The sequence below is a fragment of the Salvelinus alpinus genome, chromosome 3 (genome assembly GCF_045679555.1).
Source record: "Salvelinus alpinus chromosome 3, SLU_Salpinus.1, whole genome shotgun sequence".
In the NCBI taxonomy this organism is placed as follows: Eukaryota; Metazoa; Chordata; class Actinopteri; order Salmoniformes; family Salmonidae; genus Salvelinus; species Salvelinus alpinus.
In genome coordinates this window covers 36,709,267-36,724,940 of record NC_092088.1, presented here as the reverse complement: position 1 = coordinate 36,724,940, position 15,674 = coordinate 36,709,267, and the positions used below count along the sequence as shown (strand labels likewise).

Genomic DNA, 15,674 nt, shown 5'->3' with positions numbered 1-15,674 from the left:
AACATCAGCCATCCCCTCCAGCGCCTTTCTACATTTCATGTCGTTTCATAGATATGAAACGGGGCATTGAAGCTGTTCTATGCCAAGGGGCATTGAAGCTGTTCTATGCCAAGGGGCATTGAAGCTGTTCTGGCAGCTCTGGGTGGCCCAACGCCCTATACAGAAACTTTATGTTGGTGTTTCCTTTATTTTGGCAGTTACCTGCATGTAGTGTATGTAGTGTTATGTAATGTTACCTCCAGGCCTGTTCCTTCACCTCTGACAGTGGGCATGGCTCGGGTAGATCTCTGTTGATTTCCCTCATCTCACTCTGTTGCCGTAGACATGCCTCCACCTTCGCTGTGATGTCATCACACAACTTACTTAGCGACTCGCGTTGGCTGAGGTTGGCCGGTATCTCTACACTGTTCAGGACGACCTCGGAACATGAAAGACGCTTCATATGGGAGTCACGTGTTCGACAGATAGACTGGTACTTCTCAATGTTCTCATCTGTAAGTACAACAAATAATCATAATGAATACACAAATGTGTGTGTGTTTGTGTGTGTGTGCATGCGTGCCTTCCTGCCTGACTTTGTGCTTTAAGAGTCCTGTACCTTGAGCGATGCTGTAGTTGAGTTGCCTGGAGGTCATTTCACTGTGGAACTTGTGCTGCGCGGAGCAGAGACTAAGGAGGTACTGAGCAATCTTAGAACTCTCTGTCACAAAACTGTGCTTCTTACTGCTGGGACCACCACACTCTATTGTCAGTTTACAACGCTGGGGAAGGGGGGGAGAGACAATCGTCAGGGGCTTGTCTTTTAAATCAAGAGCATTGGAGCTGTTAATGTCAAACACACTTCTGAAAGCACAGTATAGAATACAACACTATTATTCCAGTAGTACTCACATTGGCAGAGATGGTATCGGTCTCCCTCCAGAGGAATCGTCGTGTGACGGTACGGAGGTGGTTCTTCAGCTCATAGACAATGATTCCAGTGGCACAGACTCCCAGCACCAGCTCCCCCACCACCGGCTTCTTCTCCCGGCCTACCCGATGGAACATCATCCCATACTCTGGAAGCTGCTGAGCGATCTAGAGAGTAGATAGAACAAGTGTGTTGCAAGGTTGATCTCAGTAGAGGAGAACATGCTCAATTCAAAATTTTCTTGTGTAGACATGTAAAAAGGGTCCTGGGAACCAAAATAGATTAAAGAAAATTGAAAGGGCAAGCACTAAATTGATTATGATTTGCAATAATAGAAGCTTTGTTTTACTGTATCTTTAAGCCCAGTTGAGATACATCAGCCGAAATAAGACGAGACAAAACTACCCAGTTTTAGAATGTTGTGTTGTAAAACTGACTGAAGACCGGGCATTCAGATCAAACAAACGAGACGTGGAGTTGAGACCATTTCCACTTTAATGGTGCCTCTTTACAATGACGTGATGAAATTTTGAAACAAGTGGCCACTTGTTGTAGCAAGTTGTTGTATCAAACGAGTATCATGAAACACATGCACCAGAAACAGACCACACATTGGTATTTTGTCAGAGAAGTATCAGCAAGCTAGGCTAGCTAACTAACTGCGTAGTTAAAACAGAACATCAGCTCATTGTTCTCTGACTGGCTAAACAGATCCGTCTCGTCGCAAGACTTTAGCTAAAGATTTGACATGTTGACTCCAGCAGCAGACATGAGCCGTTTTAAAACTAGGCCGTTCAGATCAAGAAAACTTTGTTCTAAAACTGCAGGAAACCGTCTTGTCTCATCTTATGTATCTGAACTGGGGATTCATTTCCAAAACTTTGATTTCTGCAAATAATAATACATTTAATACAGTGTTCAACCACTGTTCAATTTTCTTACTTTTAGGAACTCGGTCTCAGCCTCATCGGGCAGCATCTGGGCATTGTTAGCGTGGAACCGTGACAACTTCTCCTTTAGAGTGGGCAGAGCCATCTTCTCCAGCATTCTCTTAGACACATATTGCTCCGGCTGGTAGTAGTTCCTACCATACAACTGAACAGAGATAACAGGCCTGTCAATGACATATACTGCCACTAATGTAGTAGTCTTTACCATACAGATATAACAGGATTGCATTCAATAGGTACCAAACTCAATAAAACTAACTGCAACAGGGAAGGACTACCTTGACTTAATTCTTTTTCTGTTTCAAAATGTTTTGGTACTGTGTGCCATACTGAACATTACCCAGGTCTGTCAATATATTGCCATTGATGTTGTACTGGACAGATATAACAGGTAGATATGAGATACTACTTCCTCATAAACATACTGCTTTGGCTGGAAAAATGATTAAGAGCCATACAATCTCTCAGGATTTTATGGAGAACCTAATCCATTATGGGGTGGCAGGTAGCCTAGTGGTTAGAGCGATGGGCCAGTAACCGAAAGGTTGCTAGATTGAATCCCCGAGCTGACAAGGTACAAATCTGTTGTTCTGCCCCTGAACAAGGCAGTTAACCCATTGTTCCTAGGCTGTCATTGTAAATAAGAATTTGTTCTTAACTGACTTGCCTAGTTAAATAAATAAAAAATGTAGATCATTAAAGAAAAGAAAAACACTGAAGGAAAATTCTGTTTCTGAGACAGTGGTTCACTCAGTTTACCTCAGACATGTAGTCCCCAAACTCTGCCTGAAGAGCAAGAGCCGCCAGGAACATGCACGTCTCTTCGTTGCAGTACAACCTGTCTTCTAGGATATCCTTCCGCAGCTGCAAGTAGTATTGGTGACGCGTCACCCTGTGTCTGGAACACCCAATGTGCAGTTCTTTAAAGAGACAACTAATAACTGCATTTCACTAACAGTTCATGATACCAAAACTAGATACTTTTCAGTAAAATGAAAGATATAAAATAATGATCAGACTCACAATATGAAAGAGATGTCGTCAACGAAAAACTTGACCCGTAGAAAAACAAGAAAAGAAGTCGACACTACTTTTTTCCAACTGTCAGGAGCAACTTTTGAGATTTTAATCTCGTGGTCCAGGAAAAAATATTCATCATCTAAAAGAAAGAATGACATAGGATACGTAGTATGACTATAAATCAATAAATCAACTACAGTATATGTTTATGAGAGACATAAGATGGGTTGTTGTCAGTTTCTTACCATCGATGAAGGCCAGTCCGAAGTAGAAGTGCTCTACCAGGTTAGCGTGAGCCACCACCATGTCGAACACGTCTCTGCCTCTGGACTTTTTGTCACATCTGACCAATACAGACTGACCACTGGGCAACACCACACTAACCTCTCTCTGGTACGAACTAGACCTACCCTTCTTAGACTGGGGGGAAGAAGATGGATTAGGTGGAGGGGGAGAGAAGGAGAGAGAGAGAGAGAGAGAGAGAGAGAGAGAGAGAGAGAGAGAGAGAGAGAGAGAGAGAGAGAGAGAGAGAGAGAGAGAGAGAGAGAGAGAGAGAGAGAGAGAGAGAGAGAGAGAGAGAGAGAGAGAGAGAGAGAGAGAGAGAGAGAGAGGATAATCAATCTTTAGTCAACAAAAAATACACTCAAAACCCAAAAACATAAATCTTCCAGAACAATTCTAGAAACAAAAGTTGATGTTTTTACCACTATGGATCCGGGAAGCTCCAAACATACATGGGGTTCGTCAGCCATCCTGATAAACTCAGGACCCAGAGCCTGAAAAGACACAACACGATGTAAACACAGCAGTGCAGATACACAATCACATCATGCTAACATCACTACACGTGGAAACAATTCATACACCACAATACACACACACACACCTTCACACACACAGGATGCATCAGTCCTGGCTATGACCGTCACCATGCTCCAGCAGCACTGCAGTCTGAAGTCAAGACTGATAAACCAGAACTGGGTCGGAGGTGACAGCTACCTCAATCTAACTGGGGCAGTGACATCACAGGCTACGCTGACTACACCCAGCTTACTGTATCTTCGTTTCATCCCCATACACACTCCGCTGTGCGTACACATCCTAGTTTTTAAAGACAAATTATTTTCAATGAACGTTCATTGAGTAACATACAAATCAATCTAATTATCATATTTGCTTTAGTGTATGAGACTGGGATTATATCTTAAACTGTGAAGGAGCTGTATGCGTCAGAGGAAAAACTATGAGAATAATAAGAAGTATGGAATCTATAGAATGTATGACTCAGAGTCATGCATTCTGTTGCATATTATTTGTGTATTATCACCTCCAGAGCTCAGCAGATAACTCGACGGGGTCTCAGAAGAACATCAACCCACATCACAGGGTGCCATAGATCAGGGATCATCAACTAGATTCAGCAGCGGGCTGATTTGTTCTCAGGTCAGGGGGCCGGAACATAATTACAAATAAATTGTAGACTGCAAATTGTCCACAAAAAGCCCAAACAGATATAATATTTGGGTCCCTCTTTAAATCACATTCAGCTTATAAAGGCTTCATGAAGCCTTCATAATGCCTTCGTAAGCGCTGCATAAATGTGTTACAAAGCATCTATACGCGTATGTCATGCTTTATAAAGGGTTCATAAATGTGGCATAACTGTGTGACATAATCACCAATGTCTAAAGTGACTTAACACGGTATGTCAAATATGATATAAACATGTGCTTTATAAAGGGTGACGTGCTGAAGGATGGCATACGCTCTAAAGTGATAACATCCTAGTCACATTACACCTAATCTCATTCCTAGATACTTCTGCCCAAATGTGCGGAAGGTCTGGTGGACCAACCCATCAAACTTGGACTTCATTAGTTAGGTTTAAAAATAAATATAAAAAAGATAACTTGTGGAAATGGGCAGGGTTAACAATAATTATGACTTTTTGACTGTGGTATGTGTTCTATCACAAATACCTCTCACACCCTACAGTACCCTGTGGATCATGAGAGAACTTTATAAATAAGCAGAATGTTAATAACCTATTTATTGACACTTCATGTAGTGTCCTGTAATACTTAGTTTGAAGTGAGACACAGGAGATAACCGAGAGCACGGGCTGAATTCTGGAGATTGAGTGTACATAAAGATACATCAGGTGGGGGTGTTGGGACAGCGTTGGTCTGGTCCAGACACAGTACTCCTTGCAGCATGTAGGGCGGTAATGATCGTCATGTCTCTCGTCGGTGGGTTCACAATTCTCATGTGAAGAGAGATCCAACTGCATAATGGGTGAGCTTGAAGATGCCATGACAGAGGAAGTGGAGCTAAAGAGAGAGAAATACTAGATTCCACTGTAGACATGCAGAGGGTTTGCGTCTGGGAGCTACCTTAACCGCCATAAATGGGTTGGGTTAGTTGCTTTACTGGTTAATGCATCATATAAAAGGATAGATGTTGGGGTAATTGTATTCTGGACAACATTCTTGAGGCATTGATGTGAAAGCATATACAGTCGTGGCCCAAATTTTTGAGAATGACACAAATATTAATTTTCACAAAGTTACTATGGAATACTGAAGTATAATTACAAGCATTTCATAAGTGTCAAAGGCTTTTATTGACAATTATATGAAGTTGATGCAAAGAGTCAATATTTGCAGTGTTGACCCTTCTTTTTCAAGACCTCTGCAATCTGCCCTGGCATGCTGTCAATTAACTTCTGGGCCACATCCTGACTGATGGCAGCCCATTCTTGCATAATCAATGCTTGGAGAATTTGTGGGTTTTTGTTTTCCCACCCGCCTCTTGAGGATTGATCATAAATTCTCAATGAGATTAAGGTCTGGGGAGTTTCCTGGCCATGGACCCAAAATATCGATGTTTTGTTCCCCGAGCCACTTAGTTATCACTTTTGCCTTATGGCAAGGTGCTCCATAATGCTGGAAAAGGCATTGTTCGTCACCAAACTGTTCCTGGATGGTTGGGAGAAGTTGCTCTCGGAGGATGTGTTGGTACCATTCTTTATTCATGGCTGTGTTCTTAGGCAAAATTGAGAGTGAGCCCACTCCCTTGGCTGAGAAGCAACCCCACACATGAATGGCCTCAGGATGCTTTACTGTTGACATGACACAGGACTGATGGTAGCGCTCACCGGACAAGCTTTTTTCCAGATGCCCCAAACAATCGGAAAGGGGATTCATCAGAGAAAATTACTTTACCCCAGTCCTCAGCAATCCAATCCCTGTACCTTTTGCAGAATATCAGCCTGTCCCTGATGTTTTTCCTGGAGAGAAGTGGCTTCTTTGCTGCCCTTCTTGACACCAGGCCATCCTCCAAAAGTATTTGCCTCACTGTATGTGCAGATGCACTCACACCTGCCTGCTGCCATTCCTGAGCAAGTGTAACAGTACTCTTCTTGCGTTGTGTACAATCAATCCTCGACACGAACTCCAATGTGTAGCACCAGTCATGGAGATTTATTCTGATAGGAACAGCACAAAATTGCACGTCATGCAATGCACGGCTCACCATCCAAACTCTGCACTCACGCACGCTGGTTTGGTGCTTGTTCACTGGGGCATGTAGTTACCAAAATAATACAATTACAATATACAATATAATATCTTTAACAATGTACCTGATAGGAACAGCACAAAATTGCACATCATGCAATGCACGGCTCACCATCCAAACTCTGCACTCACGCACTGTACAAAATATATGAACCCCCCCCACCAGACACAGTAAGTTGCTAGCTAGTACTGGCGGGAATTCTTTACAACAAAATGCACAACCAATATTCTCCAAAAAAACACTGCATCTTATGTGTGATGTTCGAATAACATTTACAAACCGGTTGATATAAATTGTACATTTAAATCATCACTTGGGAGTATAAAAATCACTTTTGACGTACAGTGCTTTGCAACCAACAACTTACCGCTGGTTTTGGTGCTTGTTCACTGGGATGATTCTAACTGAAACATCCTCCCTCGTAAGCAAGCTACGCAAACCAGCCAATAAGATGCCATGTTGAGTAGGTGAAGTCAAGACAAAACTAAAACCAAAAACCCATTGGCTTAACAATAAAGTGGCAAGGGGAATCACCAATATAACCCTGTTACACTCCCCCCTACTGAATTCCACTTGCAAAGAAAAATAATAAAAATACAAAACGGCACTGTGCAAACATACCAGATACAGAGACACTCAACATATGTACAGAATAATCCAGAGAAAAAAAATAGATATATTTTTATACTACCTAATAGAGAAACTAAAAGGTAAAGCTGTGTATATCAAGGATGCAGACCCTGCTTTAAATCAGTCACTAAATATTCCAGTCATTAGACTATTCTCCTTGAGAATTAGAGTGAAAAGCAGTTGATCAATCCCCTTAGCCCTCATAGGTAAACATGCCTGTTACATGTTAAGTACACTCAGTGACTTTAAAACATCCAAGTAATAAAATAAACTACCATAAGAGAGTTGATCATATCCGTCACATTACCATCTTGCAACCTCTAATCATGGTCACAATGATGTAAAAGCAAAACAAATAAAAGATGTCAATACCATTGACCCTCTATTCACACATTTAACCTTCAAGAGCTAACTGTCTGCTGATTCATAATCTCAATCAGTCTTGACACTGGTTTAAATAGTCTTCCTGCCCTTGACCTAATACGACCCTGAGTACCTTCAACTGCATAAGGGGTAACAGTGTTGTGTACTGTTGCAATAGTGGGTCTGTCAACACAGTCCGTCTGTAACTGATCAGGTAAGGAATGGTCCGAGTTTGGTAGGTCAGTACGGATATCGTAAGTAGACTGGTCAATTAGCTCACTCACTACACTGTTACGGTCTCGGTCAGATTCTTGAAGACTCTCTGATCGAGGCAGACCTTCCAGCTGCAGTATATCTTCCACAGAATCCAAAGGTGGAATATCCTGAGCATCCAAGGATCGCACATCACCCTCCAGGCTTGTGTCACCTGTTCCTTCAGAAGGCAATTCTGACACCCACACTCTTGTTCTGTACTCAGCATCATCATCCACTGCAGTGTCCATGGCAGCTGAGACCACAAGGCTGTCATTCATGCCCTCAGACTCTGTTAATCCAGACATGTCTGTTCCCTTATCAATGGCAGCATGGGGAAGAGGAAGAAAGTTGACTGGCATTATCAGGTTGTGATGTACCGTCTTCTCCCGTCCAGTGGAGCTGTTCTGAATCTTAAAAGTGTGACTGTCAGCATTCAATCCAGTGACAAGGTAGACAGTATCCTCCCAACGGTCAGCGAGCTTTCGCTTTCCCCGCTCCTCCTTGTTAGCCAGCAACACTCGATCCCCAATCTCCACTGGTGCTCCTCTGACTCTTCTGTCATAAAGGTCAGCATGCCTCTTCAACTGCTTCGCTGCAGATGCCTGTGCTGCATTCATGGCTTCTTTTAGATCTCTCCTCAAAGATTTAACAAACTGGTCATAGTCAACAACTTCTGGGTTCTCTATGACAGAGCCAAAGACTATGTCAACAGGCAGTCTTGGCGTCCTCCCAAACATTAGCAGGAAAGGGGCAAAGCCTATGGTCTCGTGGATTGTACAATTGTACGCAAACGTGAGGGACTTCAGCGCCTGAGGCCATCTGTGCTTTGCTCTCGTTGGCAGGGCCTGGATCATGTTTCCCAACGTCCTATTCATCCTTTCGCAGGACCCGTTCCCCATCGGATGGTACGGCGTGGTGTGAGACTTCTGAACACCTGCAACACTCAACAGTTCAGCTGTTAAAGCGCTCTCAAAGTTGGCTCCCTGGTCTGAGTGTATACGGCGAGGCATCCCGTAGACACAGAAATAGTTGTTCCACAACTGATGAGCTACTGACTTAGCAGACTGGTTCGGACACAAGAAGGCATGAGCCAATTTGGTAAAGTGGTCAGTAACAACGAGCACATCCAAGGACTTGTTTGAAGAATCTTCTGCAGACCAGAAGTCTATGCACACTAGTTCAAGAGGCTCAGTTGTTATTATGCTCTCAAGAGGAGCTCTTGCTTCCGGATCAGGAGTCTTGCTCACGACGCATCTCCTGCAGCACTTCACATATGCTTTTACCTCCCTCTCCAGGCCATGCCAGAAGAACCTCTGTCTTGTCAGGTAGACTGTTCTCTGTTGGCCCTGGTGACCAGCTTCATCATGGACACCCTTCAACACCATTGCTTTCATGGAGGCTGGAACCACATACAAATACGTTTTCCTCTTTGTAACCACATTCTTTGAAACACGATACAGTACACCCATCTTCATGGTCAACTTGTCCCAACTTCTGTGAAGACACAAAACCTCAACACTCTCATGGGCAAGCTCTCTCCGGGATGGTCTTCTCCCCCTCTCCACAAAGAAGATCACTCTGCTGATCACGTTGTCATCACGCTGCTTACTCATCAGTAGGTCGTGTGGCAGAACATCGACATCGGTCTGTTCTGATGGCATAACAGCTTACATTGTGGAAGCTGTGGCAACAGCAGTGCATGTGAGCCCACTTCACCCCCCCAGCACCTGTGTGAATGAAGAACAGCTGCAACTTCATGTCTTGATAAAGCACCAGATGGGGGGTCAACAGTAGCCTGACAGCTAATGACCACTTCGTTGGAGTCAGAGGCTTTGTCAAAGGGGTGGCTGGACCAGCGAAACACATCTTGCACTCTGTCTGTGCGCACAGCGTCGGCTTCAGCTAGTAAGGTCTCGTACGGGACCCTTGTCAGGCGATGGAGTGCACTGGGTCGTACGAAGGGCTCTCTGCTCAAAGCATCTGCAACGACATTTATTTTTCCAGGGATGTACTTGATGTCAAACTCGTACGGTGCCAGCTTGGCGACCCATCTCTGTTCACAAGCATCAAGCTTTGCTTTGGTCAGAATATATGTCAAGGGATTATTATCCGTCCATACCGTGAACTGCTGTCCCCGTAGCCAGTGGTGGAACTTGTCACAGATAGCCCATTTCATGGCAAAGAACTCGAGCCTGTGCGCAGGATACCTCGACTGCGCATAACTGAGGGACTTGCTCGCGAAGGCTATAGGTCTCGCTGTAGCTCCCTGTTCCTGCACCTGGGACAGCACAGCACCTAAGCCATTGCTGGACGCATCCACCGAGAGTAGAAAGGGTTTTTCGAAGTTGGGGTGGGCCAACAAAACCTGGTCCAGTAAGGCTTGCTTTAGCTGGAATAAGGCCTGTCTGCATTCTGTTGTCCAGTCGGCAGCCGTCAACTTCCTGACAGGTGAGCGTCGCTTCTTTTTCCAGCGTGGAGCCTTGTGTCCAGTAGTCAATCCAAAGAGAGGCTTTGCAATGGTCGAGCAACCTTCAATGAACTGTTGATAATACACCACCATCCCAAGGAATGACCTCAATTTCTTCTGAGATGGAATGTCAGTGCCATCTTCCATCAGATCAGCTTCTGTTACTCCTGTAATGGCCTTCACCTTCTCAGGGTCTGTAGCTACACCATCCGCACTAATGATATGCCTCAGAAACTTCACAGACCTCTGCAGAAAGTTACACTTTTTTGGCGCCAACTTCAGGTTGTGAGCCTTGAGACGGTCAAAAACCATTTCCAGGCGCTGTATAGCCAGATCTTCAGTGGGCGCATAGACCAAGACATCGTCAAGGTAACACAGCAGGCTAAGAAAGTTCTGATCCCCAAAGATGTTTAGCATCATCCTCATAAAGGTTGCAGGACTATTACATAACCCCTGTGGCATACGATTGTATTCGTACAATCCAAATGGCGACGTAAAAGCTGTGAATCTCCGGTCATCCTCATGCACTTCCACATTGTAGTAGCCAGAGGTAAGGTCCACTGTCGAGAAAAAGGCATTTCCACCTAAAGCAGCCAGCGCGTCAGCCTGGTGAGGGAGTGGGTGGGCGTCTTTGATGGTGCGAGCATTGAGCAAACGAAAATCAGTACAGAGTCTCAGTACTTCCATCTCATTCAATGCTTGTTTGAGCTTCTCATAATGATTTGGTGAAAGGCGTCGGTAGGGCATCCGAAAGGGTTTCTCATCACTCAGTTGAATGCGGTGAAGACATCCGGAAGCTTTTCCACAATCCAACTTGTGCCTGGAAAAAATAGACTGGTACTCAGCTATGAGCTGGATGAGTTTCTTCTTACCAGCAGGAGACGCTTGACAGGAGTCGACATCAATATCAGTCAAACCTAAGTCACGTAAGACCTCAGGATCGCTTGAACTGTCAGGTCCGTCAGTATCGTGAAGTTGGCTGGAACCGTCATCAGTCAGTGTCAAGTCATCTTGGCAGTCAGTGAGTATATCAGCCGTTCTCTGCACTTGCTGCTGTAAAGCTGCTGATGAATCATCATTCACACAAGAACAGTCAAAGTCCTCTAGAGCCATGCAAGGAAAGACATCGGCTAGAGTGGCATTTCGTCTCAATGTCACTGTCTTCTGAGAAGGGTTTATCACTCTAACAGGGAGCCACCCATCCCCCCGCAATAGAGCTACTGTCCTCCCTACCAGTATTGACCTTGGTGTTGACCTTGAACTGCTGGGTTAAATGAGAACAGCACTGCCCGCTGATAGATTCTGAGTGTTTCGTAGTCTGCCCCAGACTAAGTGCTCCTGCATAGGCTCTAGAGTCACAGCCCCTTTTAGTCTCACAGTTCCAACTTTGTCAGGTACTTCACTGTCTCTCCATCTCTCCACATTAGCCATCATATCGATTAGCTTGCTCTCCTCACCCCCGTCACACACAGGAGTATAAACCCCCTTCCAGAGATCTCCATCCGATGGCGAATCAAGATGGCGAATCAAGTGCTTTAGGAGATTGCTGCCCGAGATGAGGTCATCACTCTGGCCTTCAACCACCAGTGTAGGCACGGCAACTCTACATCCGTACACCTCCATCTCCAGCTCACATACTCCCAAAGGCCTCGTCTTCAACCCACCACAACCAACCAAGACTACCTCTGTCGGACTCAATGATGGACTTTTCAACACTCCTGCATGCAACAGTTCAGGTAAGACCCTAGAGCTCAAGGTACAAGCCATGGATCCACTGTCAAGCATAGCTCTCACTTCTACTCCTCCTCCTATTAACACCGTGGCATAGAAGAAATCATCATATGGGGAAAGTCTCTGTGTGTTCTGCATTATGATACTCTTCTCAGTCTCCATTTCGTCACAAACACTTTTATAGACAGACTACAAATCAACAGCTCTCACAGATGGGGACTCTACAAAAGGCCCAACACTCTCCCCTTCTACATGCAGGCCTACTAGTTTTCCCGGGAGCTGAGCAGTGGTTACTGTAGGGACTCCACCAGCTGTGCTCAGAGCTAGGGCCTTGGGGCACTGAGAGCGTGCGTGGCCAGCTACATGACAAAGAAAGCAGAGGTGATTGGCCCTGCAGTGAAAGTAAGTATCATGTCCAGCATCCCCGCACACGTTACATGGCCCATTAGACTTCACTTTGCTCCTATTCCCTTTCTGGAACTTATGGTCAGACTGTTGTGGCCTCTGCTCCAGCACACGCTCCAGCATTGCAAGGATACGTTCCATCGGCTCAGCTGAGCCCTGAATTGTCTGGGCTGGGTAAGGCAACGTATTGGGTACTTCCATGTGGGGCCTCACAGCAGACATGGTGATTGGCAAGACATCACCAACTTCCTGCTTCATTGTTGTGATGGCTGGGGTCACCTTAGATAAGTGAGAATACCTCTGCTCCCTCCTGTATTCATCCAACCTCTCATGAACATCTGCAGCAGACCATTGCTGTAATGGCTTGCACTTAAAGGGACAGTTCAGCGTTAGGGCAATGTCTGATGAACATGACTGTGAGCTCACGAGATGGGTCTTCAACTCTTTTTTTCTGTCTCTTTAGACAATCTTCAGCAACCTCCATAGCCCTGTTCAGTCTGAGCCAATATTCAAATGGTTGTTCATCAGTCAGAGGTAATGTGGCATAAAAGTCAGCGAGGGGCATGCTTGAAAAAGCAGTGTCACTAAAATGTTGTTTCAGTATGTCAAAGATGGGACTCGGGCCTTTAGATAAATCAACGGAGGGATTGCTGCGTATGCCCACTTTAACAACATCGCGGGCCCTTCCCATAAGCCTACCCATAACCTCAACAGCTTGGTCCATCACAGATACGCCCCTCTTACGCATGTAAACCATGACCATATCCTCCCACTCATGCACTGTGCACTTTTCAGAGCCATCCCCCCGAAAGTACACCGGTTCCCTGATATCAGACTTCAATACCAGGTTCAGGCCTGACACATCCAAACCCCTAGAGCTGCATGCATTCCCCATAACATTGTCCCCAACATGTCCAACAATTGCCTTTGACTCCAAACAGGAGGCAATGTTCTCCCCAATGGAATGACCAATCTGCTGTACTATGTCTGCTATGAAATCCATGGAGACCTCCCCACTCCCTGTATTTGGCAAAACTCTGTCATACACATCCTTGGGCGTTTCCATGGGTACACTATCATCAAAACTCCCAAAACCCTCCAGTTTAGGCATAGGTGTAGAAGCAACTGGAATTTTGCCTGAACCCCTACCAACAGATGGTGACAGATTAAATGACAGGAAACCCCTACCTCTCCCAACACCTTCCATTTTCAATGGGAAATCAACACACTAATAAAAATGTAAATAGCAAAAAAATGCATATATATATTTCTTTCTTTAACCTCACGTCAAAATCTAACCTATATCTAGTACACTGGTAAAACTCACCCTACTTATATCAGATATACATTAGAATTGCAAATAAACAAGTAACACAAAAGTTATATCGTTTATCTGTGATGTGTCTCAGCCAGAGAAATCATCAATTTCGATAATAAAACGTTGGTGGCGCCCTCTTGTGGCGAAATGCGATATCGCCATAAACTGCCCCAGCAACGTCTTATCTGATTCTTCAACGGCAACCACGGCGAAGTTCTGAGATGGAAATCCAGCGAAGGATGATCCGATCCAGAAGAACGGTCACGGCACCACTGTAACAGTACTCTTCTTGCGTTGTGTACAATCAATCCTCGACACGAACTCCAACGTGTAGCACCAGTCATGGAGATTTATTCTGATAGGAACAGCACAAAATTGCACGTCATGCAATGCACGGCTCACCATCCAAATTCTGCACTCACGCACGCTGGTTTGGTGCTTGTTCACTGGGGCATGTAGTTACCAAAATAATACAATTACAATATACAATATAATATCTTTAACAATGTACTTATCATATGACGCTTTACTTACTATAAAGTCAGACACCTTTGGGCATTCATAACCCATACATAAAGGCTTAATGATGTAAACACAAATGTATTAACACTTAGGGAATTATCACTAACAGCTAAAGCAAATAAACATTAAAGACATGTTTAAACCATACATTTCTATTTATTTGTACATTGTTAAAACAATACAAATAGTTTCAAAAAGTCTGGCAATAAAATTACATTGAACATTACACAGGGCTGTGAATAGTGTAGCTTGTCCCTGTGCTGGCAGACAAATGGTTCTAGCCTTTCTTCCTGCTGGAGGCACTGCATGTTGGTTCAAACCTTAAAAGTAACAACAAAGTAAGTTAGCAGGTCTGTTAGGAAATTCCTTTGTCACACCATCTGGATAAGGGAAACTCTGTGCTGCGCCAGAAACTCTAAATGGGAACTCGATTCAATTCGTATTATTATATTCTTCTTTCATGTACAGATCTCATGGCATGACTAAGACATGGCTGTATCTAGGGGGATTTGCATTTAGTTGAGCCTTCTAGCTAGCAAAATGTTGGCTAGATAGCAATTGCTGTGAAGTCACCAAAATTGTATGCAATGTAACTCAGCACTTAACAACTACTACAAGCTCATTTAAATGACAATAAAGGTTAACTTACCTGTTTTTCGCTGTCCAGTGGCAGTACAAGTGGGACCTTTGATTTGTGAACTCCTCACTTGATCAGCGACTCATCAGCAACACTAAAAAAGTGCTTCCAGGTCACGAAATTTCTGAAATGTTCAAAATAAACGTCCCACACGTTATAGTAGAAACGTGTCAATAACCATTCAGCTAAGAGGTCGGGTAGATGCTATTGATATTTTATGTTGGCTTGTATGATCTGCAGACAGCAGACTGACTGAAGTCCTGAAGTTAAGTTTGAGCTGGCTGGATAACAGATCCTTCACCAGCAGACTGACTGAAGTCCTGAAGTTAAGTTTGAGCTGGCTGGATAACAGATCCTTCACCACTACTAATATTCAACTTCAACTTGAATAATGTCTCTTCAGCACTACTAGCTAGACATATCTAGCTAGCTTGCTGCCCATTGCAAACAGGCTGCACAGCTAGCTAGCATTACAGATCGACAAATAAGTCTATAACGTGTTATGCAGGCTAGATATGTATATGCGGTGTCATTTCATTGGGCTCTGAATAATATGGTGTTGCTGGCCTTTTACTTCACCCAGTCCATTGGTGGCCAAATCACATCATGTGTGCTTACTGCACAACAGAAAACCCGCTAATGTTGTGGAAAATGTTTAATCAAATACTTCCCAGATACCGGAGTTCGTAAATTCAATTAGACTTTTATTACAAAAGTAACAGAAGCCGAGCAGTTCCATGGAAGAACTGAATCTTCATTCTTAGTGCTTGGTTTTTATACACTCTTACCCTTACACAACGTCATCACCCCATTTTATGAATCTTGTTTTGTTACATAATTTCCCCATATACAGTTAGTTGCTTTGTCCCCATATACAGTTAGTTGCA

The 15,674-nt window shown here is 44.1% G+C and overlaps 1 protein-coding gene across 1 annotated transcript in view; it reads right to left on the bottom strand.

The window, feature by feature from the left end:
* LOC139569804 (tyrosine-protein phosphatase non-receptor type 13-like) overlaps positions 1-15,674 on the bottom strand; it is a 160,744-nt gene that overhangs the window by 139,338 nt on the left and 5,732 nt on the right. Inside the window, 8 exon segments of the mRNA XM_071391162.1 lie at positions 237-492; positions 599-761; positions 892-1,077; positions 1,853-2,005; positions 2,620-2,758; positions 2,884-3,019; positions 3,126-3,300; positions 3,585-3,656. Of these exon segments, the coding sequence (XP_071247263.1) occupies positions 237-492; positions 599-761; positions 892-1,077; positions 1,853-2,005; positions 2,620-2,758; positions 2,884-3,019; positions 3,126-3,300; positions 3,585-3,656 (1,280 nt within the window).